Source organism: Cyprinus carpio, chromosome B13 (genome assembly GCF_018340385.1).
Source record: "Cyprinus carpio isolate SPL01 chromosome B13, ASM1834038v1, whole genome shotgun sequence".
Classification (NCBI taxonomy): Eukaryota; Metazoa; Chordata; class Actinopteri; order Cypriniformes; family Cyprinidae; genus Cyprinus; species Cyprinus carpio.
This window is the reverse complement of record NC_056609.1, coordinates 13,803,957-13,821,833: the sequence shown is the minus strand read 5'-3', so window position 1 is coordinate 13,821,833 and position 17,877 is coordinate 13,803,957. Positions and strand designations below refer to the sequence as shown.

Below are 17,877 nucleotides of genomic sequence, written 5' to 3'. Positions count from 1 at the left end.
CTCTTTTCTACTTCCTTTTCAGGTTTTTAACAGGTCAGCCCACAGTGCATTACAATGAATCAGATGTTAATTTATACACCAATTAGCATGCTATTAACTCCTCTTCTGATATGCTAATGCTGTGCTAACTGGCTATGCTAACAAATCCCAGATGCAAGCATGCTAAAGTGCTCAGTTGTGTGTGTTTGCAGTGTGATTTGTATGAGATTTAATGGAATGTGGCGCTTTTTTAGAAGGCTTGCTTTAAAACCTCTCTTCCATCAGTTGACCACATAGTAGTATGAATGGCATTAGAACACAAACAACTTCATTCAGGTAGCAGGTAATTAAATTAGCACACTTAGCTGAAGGTTAGTGCGCACACAAAAAGAGTTGATTCCATACTGCACAAATCTTCTGGTGTCATTCAAGAGGGATAAAATACATTTATACATCTACTTATACAGGTGTCTTAATGTCTGAAGAAGGCAAGTCACCTTGAACCGCAGCAAGTAATGCTAATTCATTTGGACAATAGAACACACTCTGCATTCACAGGGCTGGAGCGTTCTGTGCCTGCTTGTACCGCTTTCTGAAAACAGCGGACAGATGTAAGACACCAAGAGAATGAGTTTTTGTGTTTTCGAGGGAGATAAAGAGGGAGAAAGAGAAATGAAGGTTGTGAGAGAGTTTTTCCACAGGCTTTATGCGCACTTAGTCTGACGGTTTTCTAGCTAGTGACCCTGTACAAGAGCATTTTTAAAATCTCAAGGTAAACCAACAGAGCAAATCAAACACAAGAGACAAATCTTTGTTCATAGAGAGAAACTTCCTTCATGGTTTCTATTCCCATTGGTAAAAAAGCAATTAATTACAAACATTACAAATAAAGGAAAAGCCCTAGAAAAATACATAGGCCAAAGCATTTAAGAATTTTATTTGAAAGTACAAAGCTTAGGTTTTGGCTTTCATTATCTTCACATCAACATCTGACACAGCGGGCATAAGTGTATATGTGTGGGTGGATGGATGGGTGTGGGTGTTTGTGTTCACAACATAAAGTTGGTTTCCTTCCAAGAAGGACACACCGTTCTTCATCCGTACCGTGACGTGCAGCAGTATGTTTGTGTGAATGCATCTGACAGCCATTGCTAATTAGACTGGAATGTTTTGGCCCGGTTTGTTAATCCCCTCACACCAAACCAAAAACTGCCCAGCTGCCTGAACAGGATCACCTCTAGAAGATAAGTGTGTGGCTTTCTCTGATCAACTGTCACTGTTTTTTCCATAGACATGGTGTCAGGATGTCATTGGGTCTGCTTAGACACGCACACACAGATCCTCTAATCATATGAAGATTAGAAAATGCAGCACCAAGCCAGAGACACATTTTTAAAAAGGACTGGAGTGAGTTTTTAATGACAGGCTACTGATGCTCCTCTACATCATCGGGCCACAGAGACAAGCTCACACTGAATCTGAGCTTCAAAATTGTCCTCCAGGTTTATATGGAGGATGTCAACATTTAAGTGCCCTTGCTGCTGTCATACAATATTCAGAGCAAATTCCCTTAGGCAAAATCCTGCTGCTTAATGGATGGAACCACTCAATGCATTTACTGGAATGATGGAATAATACAACGTTCATTAAGTGAATGTACAGGTGAACCTGACTATGAGTCCCTTGGTGGTTCCTGGTTCGCTGAAGACCTTGTATAACAATGCAGATGAAAATGTAACTGGGCTCCTGCTGGCTTCTGTTTATCAGATTGCATTACACACTACACCAATATTTAGCTCAATATGCAAATTATCTGCGATATTTATTCTGCTTTGTCCATCTGGGAGAAGGCACAGATGTGGGAACCAATCCCACTGATTTCCCTCATCACCTAAGCTCTAATGGAAGTTTCATGTACTGAGAGACACTGATCAAAGTGGCCATGGCAGAAGCATGGTTTGAAAATGAGTGAGGTCTGGGGTGGGGTTAAGAATTATAATATGATGTAATATAATATAATATAATATAATATAATATAATATAATATAATATAATATAATATAATATAATATAATATAATAACAAAAGACATGTAGATGTTTGTGAAAGATGTTTTATCTGTTTTGGAGGTATACCATATTAATTGCATCAAAATTTGTAAGTATTTTAGGTTAGGGGTGGATAATTTTATCAGTTGTTTATTAATCATGCAACAATACATATTATTGCTATATTTTTCCATTAATAATCATTGATGATAACTTTGTCTAGTGCTCTTTATTAATGTTTTTAGCATGACTTTGTGAAAATTTAACTACTATAGGCTACTGAATGAAATAGCATAGACTTCTTCATGATTAGTGTTTGAGAAGGCTATTCCATTTCATTCCTACTTGTTCTACAGAACTTTTTTGCCTTACCAAATGTGGTATCCTGTCAGCAATAACCTTGGGCTTTTTTGATTACTGTCAGTTTAAGTGTAGGTGATGCAGTGTTGCCAGATATTGCTATAAAACTAATAAAAACCGGAAAATAAACTGGAATTATTTAAAATCTTTGGAACTAAGATAAGACAAAGATATTGCTGACTCCAATGTGCAACCTTCCACTTGATTAACTTTCTAAAGTGTCAAAAAAAAAGTGAAAAAGACAAGTCCAAAAACGCTTATAATAGTCTCGCTGTACTCTCTCAAGACTCGTTCAATCCGCCAGTGTCTAGCAGAGATCAATTTCATACTACGAGCGCTAAACATTCTTGCAAACTGTCTAAACTTGCAGACCCTTCTGTTAGGAGTTTTACACAGCAAGCTAGTCATTCAGAGAACAAATTATATAAATTAAAAAACAAAATCAACACAGCAAACATCAAATCTTTCAACTTTCATGAAAGTGGCGAATGCATTAACTGGGAGGAGACTTTAAATGAGTGGGTAAGAGCAGAAGAAAAAGGGCTGAAAAAGGTGATGTGTTTATGTATGTCTGCTGCACACTACAAACATAAAGTGTGTCATTTTTTCAATTAAAATATTTTCGACGACTGTGCCATTTGTAGATTGATTCCCTTCAAAAAGTTGTTCTGTGATACTATCAACATATAGATCTGCTTGTTTGAGCAGACCAACCAATGATGTGAGTTTGTGGGCGGGGCTATCTATTTGCCTGATAAATGGCAGATGAAAGTGCTTTTTTGTCTAATTCTGAGTGAACGCGCTAATGTTTTTGCTGTGTTCTCACTGTTCTCTGATATTTTTTTAATGTTTCCATTTATATATCTATTTATTTTTCACTTTAAATTTACTATGAATACACTCAAGAAATTCATTTAAACAAACGTTTTACATTTTATTTGTTTTAATATAAGTTTTGGCAAATATAAAATCAGCTTAATTATTTTAAAAGCAAATGTAGCTGTTTTGTCATTTACCAAACTGTGTTGTTTAAAACATTTCATTTTTAAAGTTTTCAAATTTGAATACATCAATTTAATTTGATGAAAATGTGTCATACAGATAAAATCTGTAGATCTTAAGAACTTAAAATAGTAATGCAAATAAAATTTACAACACACAAGTGCATTTTCAGTTTATCTAATCTTTCTGTTTAAAATAAATGTTATATTTTTCTGTATTGTACAATTTAAAATAGCACTTTGCCCTCCACCTGTGTCCGCTTTTTGTGTATAAAAACCATCATCTTTGCATTTACAAACAGGCAAATGTGTAAAACTTGCCACTGACTGCATGTTATAATTCCCACTGTGATTACCTCTGTTTGTTCATTTAGCCTAGTTGAGCTGCTTGTCTTTGAGCTAACACCAAAGCATTAGTGGAAAATGTAAAGAGGGATGCGGCCCGTTATGTCCCAAAGGGCAGGTGATTGTGAGTGATGATGTCATCAAAGCATTTAACTTAAGCATGGCAATAATGCTAATTTGTACGGATGGTGCTGGATGAGCAGATGTTGCCTGAAGCTGCCTTGGCTGGATCTACCTGAGATCAGGTCTGCTGCTTTCCGAAGTGTTTGTTGCTTGGGTGGTGCACCACTGAGTGACATTCACACTGTTTTGACACCTAACTGCTGATTCGGCTAAGCTAAACTAAGGAGTTGTGCTGCTGGCATGTCTCCGTGTCAGTAAAGCATCTGGATCAGCTTCAGGCTCCTCTGTACTGACCTCTCCCTTAGTTTAACCACAAAAATGTCATGCTGGCATATCTACAAGTAAATCCTGGTCATGTTGTGTCTTGATTTGCCTATGAAAGAGGAAGTTATCTTGGGTGAACATGATATAGAATGAACATCAGTGCCCTAAGAGGACTGTATTCATTCAGCAGTAAACAAATAAGTCTGTTATTCACTGTTGTTGCAGTGATGCACAAGAACTTGAAATATCATATTGTTAAACACTGGACAAAGCGGTATTCAGTAAATGTCTTCCCTAGTAAGGCAATGGTACAGTTCAGTTCCCAGGTTAAAAATATTTGTTACGGGTGCAAATAGGGAGTGACATATCACTCAGTCACCCGAAGGCAAGTTCAGATCTTATTTGACTGGTGTTGTCTAATTGATACACCCATGGTCTGTCTGACCACAGGCTCAGGATGTTGAGTGTGCACAATTGTGTAGGCATGTTAGGACAGTAAAAAAATCTCACTCTTGACATATAAAACTGTTTAATTGAAACATCCAAATGTGTTATATATAGCAACGTTTAAGGTGTGACCTGCTCAATTATTTTGAGTCGTTTTGACCCAGAAATACATCTTGAGTTTTATGAGCTGGATGAAAAAAGAAAATCTACTTTAATCATTTAAATGGTGGTTGTTATATAAATTAAACTCAAAATAGCCTTTAAAGAACAGAATTTGACTTTTTTTTTAACATTTTCTTTTAAACTAACAAACAACTACAACTAGCTATTCTACAATTAAGACATTCTATGACTTTCCTAAGGTAACTGTAATGTCATGCGTCATGCTGTTGACAGCTATTTTGCCATCAATATAGTGATATGTCACATGTGTCTGTCACTGAGCGTCAAAGCAACATTTATTGTTTGAATTTTCTGCTAAAACTTGAAAGCTAAGATTTATTTTTATCAAAAATAACAAAGCACAAACCTACAGTGCACACCACATACGGAAGAAGAAATAGATATTAAGAATTCGTTCCCACAACTGACCAAATCATTCCCACATTTTAGTTAAAGTGTGGTCAACGTTGCACTAATTCATAATCATTTATTTAAATGTAACTACAATGAGGAAACAAAATAATTTGCAAAAATTAAATCTTAATTCATGACCATCCTATTTTGTTATCAAGGTTCTGTTTCTTATAATCAACCGACCCAAACTGATACATACACAAAATGAGCACATGTGTACCACACGTCAAAACACAACACGCACCAATGTGTACAAACAAACGTGTGTTGTAACATGCTTGTGTACAAAATGTAAATCATCTAGCAGATGCACCCAGCACAGCTAACAATCCTTGCACAATGTGGCGTTGTGCACTGTGTGCTTTGGCAGCAGCTGAATGACAACTCTGAGCCCCCATCCAATCCCTCCCATCTCCTCCCCTTCACACCCGCCTCCCCTTAGCTAGGCTGCCAGTCTTTATCTCACTTGGTTGGGTACAGAAAAAGCAGCATGTGTGTGCGTATTAGTGTGTGTGTATTATATCGGAGGTCTTGAGAGTGTCTTGTGGCCCTCATAACATGCTTGTGTCCAGTGGGGGCTGTTTACATGAATGGAAGGTTTGCTTCCTTTTGGTGGTGGTGGTGCTGGTGATGAAGGCGAGCAGGGCCCTACCCGGCTCAGCGCTGCTGAATGGAACGCCCTTTTACCGGACACTCCCTGCCAGCCTGCCGGGTTAATGGAACCGTCATGCGGGGGTCAAGCGCAGACACCTGGGTCTCTGTTAATATGCTCACAACGATTACTGTGCCAAATGGGCTGACCTCCTCTCTCTCACATGCTTTTTCTGTCTTTCTCCTTTTCTCACTCTCTTGCACTCTCTCTCCGTCTCCCTCGCACCTGCCATCTTGTTCTGGCATTGTGTGGCTGTGAAAACGTTTAACCGATGCTGAATGAGGAACCCCTGTGTTAAAGGAGAAGGGGGCAGGACACAGAGAGAGAGAAAAAGAGGCCAGAAAGGGCATGTCCTCCCTCCCGCTCTCTCTCTCCACTCGCCCCTCTGCACGAAGGGCACGTCTTTGTTTGTTTTTGAATGAGAGATGTTTGGGATGTTTCCAATGTTCGAAATGAGCAGTACCCTCACAAATATGAATGCCGCCATACGGATAGACACACCGCTCGCTCTTTGCCTGGCGCAGAAATAACAGACGCACCTCGAGCAGTGGCTGGATGTAGCTTGAGGGTGTGTGGCTAGAAAGGAATGTTCGATCCCCCCTCTCTTTAATTCTTCTTTGTGGCTTTCAAGCAGTTGCATTCCTGCTGGCTTTTGTTTTGGGGGTGGAGATGAGGCTGCTAATTGGTAATTGTTGTCCCTCTTTTGGCCACTCAAACGCTCTGAGAGCTGTTAAAGGATCACCTGGGTGACAGGTCACTGTGGGCACTTCCGCTGCACATGCTTAACCCTTGTCCCCTTTGTCTTCAGCCCACCTCTGGACTTGCAGATCATGACCTTTGACCTCACCTGTCCCAGCATGGGGTCAAATTGAAGGCTAGCCTGGGGTCAGATCTACAGGACTCAAGTTGTCTACAATAAGTTCTTACGTGCTTTTTGAGCTGAAAACTAATTAACATGTTGCACTTATCAGGGTCGTGCACTGTTCAGAACTGAAGAATTGGCTCCCTTACAATTCGTGAGTGTGAAATTGAATTGAATTTACTACAACCCACAGGAAGTTGGATTGGAATGTTAAGGCCCTGCGAAATCCATTTTATTTTTTCAGACTAATTCTATGTTTTCCATTTTGTTAATTCTGGTTTTAATGGTTTCTTTTAATTCCAATTTAATAATCAAAAAGTATGTGGCAGTGGCTATTTACACTGTAGTGCAAATAGAAGTGGATTCTAATTACACTGATAAAATAGCAGGTTTTTCTGTTATTTATACTACTTACTGCAAATAGTGGCAATTATCTGCAACTCGGTATTGTAGTACATTATAAAACAGTATGCAATAATATGTATTGAGCGTAAATTATAATGTTAATTCAAATTATTAAATGGATGCCACCTTGATTGTATACTTACACCTAACCCTACCCGATATTTTATTTTCAAATTTTTTATTATTTCTTTAATTTTTATTAAAAAAAAATAACTTTCTGATGTAATTAATTTGAAAAAGATTTTTAAAAAAAAATTGGCAAAAGGCAGTTTAGAACTTGTGATTGCGTCATAAAGACTAAAATATGCGCTTTAACATTTATGCCACTGTAGTTGATCATTGATGATCGTCTTTTGTAGTGTTGACTATCCCAAGCACATGTTGGTGGGAGGAGTAAGTGTAACACTCCATATGTTTAATCAACTTTAACAATTTTATAATTTATTAAAATTTTAACAATAAAACTGTTTTAATTTTTCTACATTCTGTGTTTTTAATACAAATTAAATATGGTAGTAATCAAAAGGATATATAAAACTTTAACAATTTAATTAATTTGTCAAAATAAAATCTAATAAAATACAAACAATTCCTTTCTTTTTTGGCAAACAAAGTACTATACAAAGAGTGTTACTGTTTAAATTAAAACAGACATGAAATTGTACATTCTACTGTATTAAAGTAATATATATATATATATATATATATATATATATATATATATATATATATATATATATATATATATATATATATATATATATATATATATATATATATATATATATATGAAAATAGTATTATTAAATGAAATGGGGAAATGCTCACAGCTCTGGAGATGAAGTTCATGTGTTCATGTCCTCATGCAGTGAGATGGCAGAGCCTTACATTTTTTCATCCAAATTTAACTGAATTCCATTCGATTTTGCATAAAACAGTTATTCCATTTTCATGACTGGATTTCATGAGTCTGTCTATATTTTGGAAATTATATAGCCCATGAATGTGAATTGGAATGACAGTAGGAGAAATCTGCTAAATTGTAATTTAAATACATTCATCAAATGTAATGCATTCTGGAAAAGTTAAAGTGTCTGGAAAGTGTCCATCCACATTGGTCCACAAAAATTCATTTATTAAATGTGATAAGATATATAAACAACATACAACTGATAACATACAACTAATAACAGTCCTCACGTTAAAATTTTAATTCTGCACCCTGTTTGCTGCCTTCAGTTTGATTGAAATTCAATCTAGGAATTAAACTGAAAACTACAAGACATTTTAAATTCAAATCTAAATTGACACACAACCCTGGCATTTATATCGGTGTAGGTAGTGAAGTGATTGTTCAAGTGAGCTAGAAATTCTGACATTACTCCTGACCATAATTGTTTTATAATCAAAAGAGTGAAAGAGAAACAAATGAGAAACATGTTATTCACTCATTGGATAAGAACAACTCTCTCAAACACTCTCGGACAAGGCGCATAACCATGGAGCGCACACACACACACACACACACACACACACACACACACACACACACAAAGAAACAATTACAATTTTTCATTAAAATACTCTTAATCCTTTTATACGAAACATAGTTACACAAGTCCACACAATGAGGGGCGAAGAAAGGAGGAGAAGTCGTGGGGAATAATTACACCGATATATCATGGAGCCAGGCTTTTATTTGGGGTGTCACTTGTGATGTCACAGGCTGCCGGCACTAATTTGAATTCAGACCTTTATCTCTGGCCCGCAGCAGATTTGAGTGACGGGCCACCAAACGCTCGCTCCACTGTCCTATTGATTTCTCTAAATCCCCAACAATGGCATTTGCATGCTTGTTTCTGTAATAATACAGATATGCCATTTGGAATGAAAGGCTGCGCAGACCAGAGGTAACTAATTGTGTGGCGTGTAATGAGTGCAGTTTCAATTTGATATAACCCACAGCTCCACTCGCCGTAGCCCCACGCTAAGTACTTTCAAGTCTTTGTGGGGAAATAATTGAATTTTTTGTGCTTTGGGCGCGAGGAAAACTATTATGATCTTTTTGAATAATGGCAGCGGAAGGCCCGTGAACGATTTAAATTGGTATTAGAGGAGGAAGCCGTGGTGGGAAGATAGCAAAGCTGCTTGACTGACAGCTTGCAAATGGAGCCCAGGCTGCTTGATTAGGCATTCTCTTAAGGTGGAGACGAGGCTTCGTTTCGAGTGCCGGTGGTGGACCAGCTTAATGGAGAACAGCGATGCTGGTTTCTTGCTTCCACGAGTGCACACTTTCACAGAGGGAAGGGACATTGGAGGGGCTGCTCCATTTGACCCTTTGGGGTGTTTTTGTGGGCTGAAAGAGTCCACGCTCCGAGGGAGGATGGTGGAGAACACTTTTCCGCACACCTCCTTTTCAGAGTAGCCAGTGGACGGTCTTAAATGAGCTCTACCTGTGCCAGCTACAGGGATTTGAGGCTGAATGTGATTATTCTGGGTATCAGTGAGCCTTGGCGCTGCTCTCTCAAGGTTGAAAAACTCATTTTTTCCCCAAGCTTTTGTTTCCTCAGGAACAAAAGCGCTTTCTTAGTTAACACAGCATGTTCAAATTTCATGCTTTTAATTGTGCCCATAGATAAATGTGTCTGCGGCGCCGGGGGAATGTTGGCTACACGTGTGCATGCGGCATCATTGTGAAGAAAATGGTATGTGTGTGTGTGTTCAGAAGTATGGCGTTCTTTCAAAGGCACTTGCTCATTGCAAGAAATCCAGGGGCTTGTTTCCAGTGCGGTAATCCAATTCCACCGTCACTTTCAACAAGAAGACTTAATCTGGTTGAAAATGTGACTACCTTGGATAGCTCCATGTACTAGTGTGTGCACAAGTGTCATCCCGTGTCACGTCTGTGAAGTTATCTTGCAGAAACACAGCGCCCACTGACGGACCGCGTGTGATAGCTTTCAAATTGATGGTCGTGCGGATGTGTATTTAAGCTGCAGTGTGTATGAAGATTGAGGATTTTGAATGCATGTGCATTGACACGAGTCGTCATGACTAATGGTCCAGCGGCTGAAATCCCATGCTCTACTCTTTCGATTTACTGATATGAGTGAAAACGCTTTCACGCAAATCTTCACACACTGCATTTGAGACAAATATATTGAGTCTCGATATCATATCAACCACTGAAGAGAAGTTGGGAAGGCATGGGGTGCAGTCAGATTTGTTTGTAAGGATCACCTCATCACATCTCTTGTCAGTTAGGCCCTGATGTGATGGCTTAATATGTTTAGCTCTGCCAGTGGTGACAGTGTATGCGTGTGTGCTGAGGGAAACCGTACAGATAGAGAGGCAGTGGGCTGTACAACACTTTACCCCCCAGCCAGAACGTGGTTATCTCATCTGGAAGCACACACACAGCCCTTTTTTTTGGCTGGAACTTGCTCAACATATTGTCTCTATCACATTATTGCTTTGACCCCTGTCAAGAGCAGTGAGCTCACACTGCAGGCAAATAGAGCCTCTACATCCACTGCCACACTGACACGCTCACATCCCTCTTTTTTATCCAAATCTGCTGCAGTTTCTACAGTTTCCTCACATTTTCCTGGTTAACAAAGGCCTCTGATTACAGAAATAGGCAGAAAATATTTCAAAAATATGGAATACAATAGATACATACTGTATAATCCTTATACAGAAGACATTATTTTCTAACTTTGTACATAAATTACAATCATCTAGGGATAGTATGGACAGTTAATATATAATATAACATATATATAAGAAAATGCCAAACTATTTTTTTTTTGCTTATATTTGCTTTATTTATTATATTCATTTCATTTATTCATTATATTTACCATTAGTGTGTTCCTTTGCTTTTTTTTCTCTCTTTGTCATTTATTCATTTAGTCATTCAAGGACAGTTTGGACGATTAATATAATATCACGTTAATGAATAAGCTACATATCTGTATATAAAGTCATTTGTGTGTACATTTCAATTTTTTCATCTTGTTTTAGGTCTTCACATTGCCACTGGCATCTTTCTTCTGTTTCAATATATAAATTAATACATACAACTCAGATAAAATTAATTGGAGGAAAATGAGTCAGTAACACAGTTTTTAAACCTTATAAGTCAATTATGATTAGAAATATAATCTCACCCAATATTTTTTTTTTTTCCTGTAAGCATTAAGCAATATTTTAAAGATTATTCCAAATAAAAGTATGGAACTACCATATAAATTAGAATGAAATTGAACTGTTTTATTTATTAATTTACACAGATCTTTGTTGACTAACAAGAAACAGTTGAATTGTAAAGTCTGTGATTGTAATTGTAAAGTCTGTGAGTATTTTACACTTCATTTACAGTATATGTTGAAATGCAAGGTTATTGTGGTTATCTACAGTAAAGACATGCAAATCTAAATATATGCACATATTAGTGAATATGCATATGCAATACAATATAATACTAATTTGTTCCCACTTAAAAGCCTCTCCTACAGCCATACACATATGAGCTGTGCATGACCGGTCTTCTGTCTCTTTCCTGCTATCTGTCTTCCTCTCTCTTTCTTGCTCTCCGTCTAGAGAGGCGAGAGCTGTTCATTTAGTTAGTCATAACTAATAGTGTCTAATCTGAGAAAGGGAGTCTCCAGAGAATATTGGACAGTGTAAAGGTTAATCACCACTGCCTGGTTAGCCGAGGAAGACGGGCTAATTCCTCGGAAGGCAAATGGCATGCGCTTGTTATCTGGACCGGCGATAAGGAGTGTTAATATACCAGGCAGAATGGATGCTCAAGGGCCGGGTTCGCTTATCAGCAAACTTTACAACAGGAGCCCCAGAAAGCGCACAACCCCCCGCGCCAGACAATAAGCACCTCAGTTTACCTCTCAAGCAGAACTATCACAGACCCCCCCCGATACACACCCTCAGCGATGCACACACACACATACACAGTGCCCTACAGATCCTGGGGTATTATGAGCGTGGGCTAATTGGAAGATCACTCTAATACATTAAGAGATAAAATACTTTGGCCAGTCGCCTAAAGCGTGGATCAGGACAACATTGGACGGCTATCTAGCCTTGTCACACACTCAGAAATTTCCATACAAACACAGCACGAGCAATTACCCAAAACACATCTCTGTTTGTGCTACAACATACTCCCTGCCAGTGTGGCGGCCCAAGGAAAATTAGAGGAGCTCTGTATATCTGTGTGTGTGTGTGTGTGTGTGTGTGTGTGTGTGTGTGTGTGTGTGTGTGTGTGTGTGTGTGAATTAGTGGGGCTGTGAAGGGGAAATTGGCTCAATGTTTGTCTGATTGTTTATGTATTTATTAGGTGGGGAGGAGAACTGCCTCCAAACCTTGTGTGTGTGCCAAAGTGTTTGTGTCTTCAGGGAGGTGAGAACTATCACACCTTCTTTGGAGAAACGCATCCTCAAAGACAAAGACACTGAGGTAGAATTGTAGCTGATTTAAAAGCTGACATACACATGCTTTGTTGTTGTTGTTGTTGTCTTTCTAATTACTGAATGGTGTCTCCATCCACACCGATGTCTGCATTTTATCGTTAGTATCGTATTCTCTGGCCTTTAGTTACAAAAGCAGGGGGCAACTTCACAATACAACACTGTTTTTCCCAAAAAGGGTTAGAAGTCTATTCATATGACAAGCATATTGGAGCATTTTTAGTTCTCACCAAAAGGTAAACAAATTTTGTAGAAATCAATCTAGACAAACTGTAAATGCTTTATCAATACCCAGCACACAATGGTGTCACGATGGTGTCACGATATTGAGATATTATTTCATTAATAAACAACTATTATTTTATTATGATTATTTAATAACTTCTTTAAGATGTTTTGAGAGGTTATTTAGTCTAAATATTTTTTGTAAACCTAATTATAAAATTTTTGCTCTTGGCATAAGACAAAAGGATAAAATTAACTATTTCTGCAGGCAGAAGTGCAAAAGTCAGAAAGCTTTAGAATAGTCTGGGCAAATATTTCACTGTCCTTCTTCTTCAGAAAGATTCTCTTAAGAACCAACCCCCCCCCCCCCCCCCCAAAAAAAAAATAGGTCTCTTAGCAACCATCTAAACTTTGGTTTTCATTAATACACATTGAAAATAATATTGCTGAAGCTATAGTTAAGAAGCCATGTCGCATACTTAGTGGTTTACACCCTAATATATATTGTACTTAATGAATATGCATGAAAAATGAATCAAAGTTATTTTAAAGGGCCTACTTTCACAACATTTCCATACCTATTTGACTTTCTTCTGTCACACAAAACTATAAACTGAATTGTACTTCATCTACCACAAAAAAACAAAAACAAATAATGAAAATCATCTACTTTTAAAAAAACACACCAAAACATGGCAAATAATGATAATTATCTAGTGTTTCTAGAACAGCAGCAGTAGTTTGGATGTGCCTCACCTTGTAGCACAAACTAATACTACAAACTGATCTCCATCAGTGGTGATCACATCACATACATAGCATCCAAAACATGGCCAAAGAAGCCTTCCAGCTATGTCATGTTATACATTATGCAGTACCCTAGCTAAACAAAGGAACCGTGGCTTTTAAAAGTCAGATAAATTTCATACTTTGTAAAGATGAATCTGTTTGGGAGATGGGGCCTTTTGTGTTGGCAAAACAACATGTCACAGTGTACTCAGCTATTGTTGTGGTGATGCGCCGTTAAATCCGATTTTCTGCCCGTATGGAAATTTCGTGTCACCCCTGCTGAATAAGCCCCTTTTTACACCTCCTATCCTGTTCTTCATCCGCTACGGTGCAGTTCTGGGAGTTAATATTGCCTGGAGACACATTCTTTACACAACGGATGTCTTCACTCAGTCTGTAGGCCTTTTTCATACCACCCACCACTTCTGATAATTAGCCGCAAGAGATGACTCAATTCACTGCTAACCCAAAGCAAACTTGTGAAGTATGATACTGTTAAGACAGATTTGAAGGTGATAGTGTATTATTTTGTGCATGTAGTTTTGATAAATGTGTTTTTTTTCTGGGGATTTTTCTTCTTCTGGGTCCAGAGCTGTGCACAGCACCCCCTGCAGGGAGACACAGCTGGACAGAGCAGTTCACAAATTACAAACACTGCAACATAGACACAGAGGAATGGTTCTTTGAATAAAAAAAAATAATTTAATAACTATTATCTCACATATGATCATTATAAATAGTGTAGACAATTATACTGATATCTGATGTATGCCATATGACTTCCTTCAAAAATGTATGTAAAAATTTTATTTATTATATATGAGCTATATAATATATGATTGACATATGCACACATAATATATACACAAAGTATTTATATGGGTATATACAAATTATATTAAGTATATACATTGTTTAAACTAAAAGCTTTTAAGTTTTAAATAATTATAAGCTTAAATTCCTTATTAATCTCTGTAATTCACAATACAAAATGAATAATACTTTATTGACTGATTGATTGTTGGCACTTGTTAATATTATATTTGCTATACAACACAGTTTGTAGGCCCAGTTGCCTGATATAAACTGATGCAAGTCTGGAAATATCTATTTGAACTGCCATTTCTAAAGCTTGTCTAATGATTAAATTGCTTATTATTATGATTAATAATAATAATACTTTTATTTTTATATTTATTTATTGGCTTACACACCATTGAAGAAAAGGCCCTCTATAAATATCCTATTTATATGTTGATTAACAACACAGATTACTGGTCCAGTGGTCTGACATAAACAGATGTAAGTCAGGAAATATTATATAATAATAACTGTAATAATTGTATATCATTAAAATAATTATTTTTATTTATTTGCTGCATTTATTTGATGATACAATAAATGCTATTATATCATCAAAGAATAGGCCCTGTTCATATATTCTTTTTTATTTTTTTTAATATAATAATAATAATGGTATATTATTACAATAACTATATTTATTTATTTGCTTTATTTATTTGATAATATAATAAATGCTATTATACCATCAAAGAAAAGGCCATGTTAATACGCTCTTTTTAAAAATGTTATAATATAATAATAATAATAATAATAACAATAATAATAATTGTATATTATTATAATAATTATATTTATTTATTTATTTATTTGCTTTATTTATTTGATGATATAAACAACAAAGTTTGTGGACCCAGTGGCCTGACATAAACTGACGCAAGTCAGGAAATATCTGTTAGAGCTATACTGGCGTTACTAAAGAAGCCATATCTTTATTGTTCAAACTCAGCACAGACCCTTGGAAACGTGACTCCGACAACAGTTCCAGGAGCCAAGCTCAGGTTCATACCCTGCTGAAAACAAATGCATGGAATCCAGTACATGTGACAGGCCTTGATAGCGATGAGGAGGGATTTCAAAGAGCCTGGGGGAGTTTCTGCTCACCCTCTCCTCTCTCCTTCCTGCTCTGAAAGCACCAACAGTCGCTCTGTTAGCAAGCTTCAGCATCACTGTCCAAGAGCCAAAGCTGTCTTCTTTACATTGTCAGAAGGATGCCATATTCGCTCTCTCTCCCTCTTGTCTCCATCCTATTTTCTCCTCTTCATTGTCTTCATGAAATTGGCAGATATAACATTTAACTAAATGCAGTATCTCCTCAGGGCTGTCTGGCTGTAGTTCACTTTGTGAAGGGGGTCGCATTACAATTTGCTGAGGAGCTCGATTCGAGAACGGCAGACAGAGAGAGCAGGCAGAAAAAAAAGGAAATGTAATTTCTGGATCCTTGTTGAAAAAAGGTCAAATGCTTTTTAATGACTGTGTTTTCCGATAATGGCAAACGGGGATGGGCAATAATAAACTTGCAGATTGGTATCGTGCGTTGTGCACTTAAGCAGCGCGTGGCATTGAGGACTTAATTTACTGCCGTAGTGCTAGGCAACTGTCACCAGGTGTTATTTCTCTATTCCAGATGCTAGCCCTGTTTGCCACAGGCCAGAGACAATTTAAAGAGAGCAAATACAGAGGTGCGAGTGTCTGTCTGCAGATACGGCTAAGGAATGATGAATTGTAACCGCAAGATATGAACAACGTGTGGACTGCATTCACTAATGAAAAACCTTGTTTTGGATCCAAAACATGTGCAATTAAAGAGAAACAAAGCAAGTGATATGGATAGGACAGCAAGAGAGATCACAACCATAATGATTAGCTATCAGAACACACTGTTGTCATTGTTCAATTAAAAGTGAAGTTCTGATGTCTCACTGACCTAAAAGCAGTTCAAGGCCACATTATTTTTTGCATATTGCATTGTGAACCGATTTGATTGGTAAGTCTACTTATGTGAGATCAAAATCAAGTTCATATTAGAGCAAGTTAAATTTTGTTGTTTACCTTTTTTATATGGACTCTTTTATTAAAAAAAAAACATCATTATTTTTATTATTTTGTAAATTAAATCTTTTTATCTTTTGAGAGCATAGTCAGATTACATCACATCTTTTTCCTATTGATGAAACAAAATAAATAATTTTCTAAAATTCTCGAAACATCTTACCTGGGTATTAATGACGTTGTCTTCTGCAGGTCTTAGAAAACAAATTTTGGCTCAAACCAAATAAAGACAATAACATGCATTTTTGCAGTGGAGAGGCTTCTTAGCATTACATTTCCCTTCTGAGGAGCAGGCTACTAAACGCTGTAGTGCTTGAGGGATTTTTGGGGCTACCGCTTGCGGCAGAATGTTTCAGTGTAACGCTGGGATATTCACTTTGCTCAGTGCTTCAGTGTTCAAGGGAGTTTTCATTCAAATCTCCACTCAGACAGGTTACTTAAAGAGCGAAATCTGTAGTTAGTGTTCATTAAGCTTCACCCATCATCTATACCCATTCTATATTCATGTACAAATTCTGCTGCATGTGTCATGATAAATCTGAACAGATGTGATTGTTTCCGTCATAGCAATCAGTGACATACTGTACAGTGTTATGAGATTAAGTATATGAGATTAAAAATTATTAAATATATTTTTCATGTGTCAGGTTTTATAAATCATTATTCCAAAACAAGCAAGACCATGGCATGCTACATTTAAAAAGCTGAAATTTTAAAGGAAACACTAATTAATTTAATATGTTGTCTAAAGGACAGACATGTTTAGTAAAAAAGATCTGCAATTCATGTAGTTGTGTAAAGATCTATATATTTGTTAAATGTATACATATATATAGATTAAAGGGTGCTACACTGTATTTGATGGGAAATGTCACATATATATATATATATATATATATATATATATATATATATATATATATATATATATATATATATATATATATTATATTATTATATATTAATCATTTTAGTTTTAAATGATTTAAAATTGACACTTAAATTAACAATTGGTACTTTAAATATTTTAACCTACATAATTGTTAAAAGTGCACTATTCTTCTTCTAAACATGAATCATTTAAATACATTAGAATATGGAAGATATATTGTTAATTTTACTAAAAAAAAGATCAATTTAATTGCTCACTGTATTTGTCATTTGCCATCCTTTACTGCTAAGTAAAAGACATTTATTATGAGCTGTCAGCCTTTTCACATCAACTCCTACATTGCTTTGAACCTGTGCGATGATCAATGGTCCAAATGACAAAATGCGCATTTTTGATGACAGCAAAACATTTATATTTATACAGTCTTAATCCTCTAGGAGCAGTTACGTATTAATAAGTGGAAAGATCTGCAAGAGGAAACGGACTGAAAATGCCTGAAAACAG

General features: G+C 36.7%; 1 protein-coding gene across 1 annotated transcript in view; it reads right to left on the bottom strand.

Moving 5' to 3' along the window:
- Positions 1-9,171: 9,171 nt before the first annotated feature.
- The window catches only part of LOC109100391 (calmodulin-lysine N-methyltransferase-like), a 116,854-nt gene continuing 108,148 nt past the window's right edge, over positions 9,172-17,877 (bottom strand). Inside the window, exon 12 of the mRNA XM_042737680.1 lies at positions 9,172-9,627. Coding sequence (XP_042593614.1) covers positions 9,172-9,627 — 456 coding nt within the window. The remainder of the gene's footprint in view (positions 9,628-17,877) is intronic.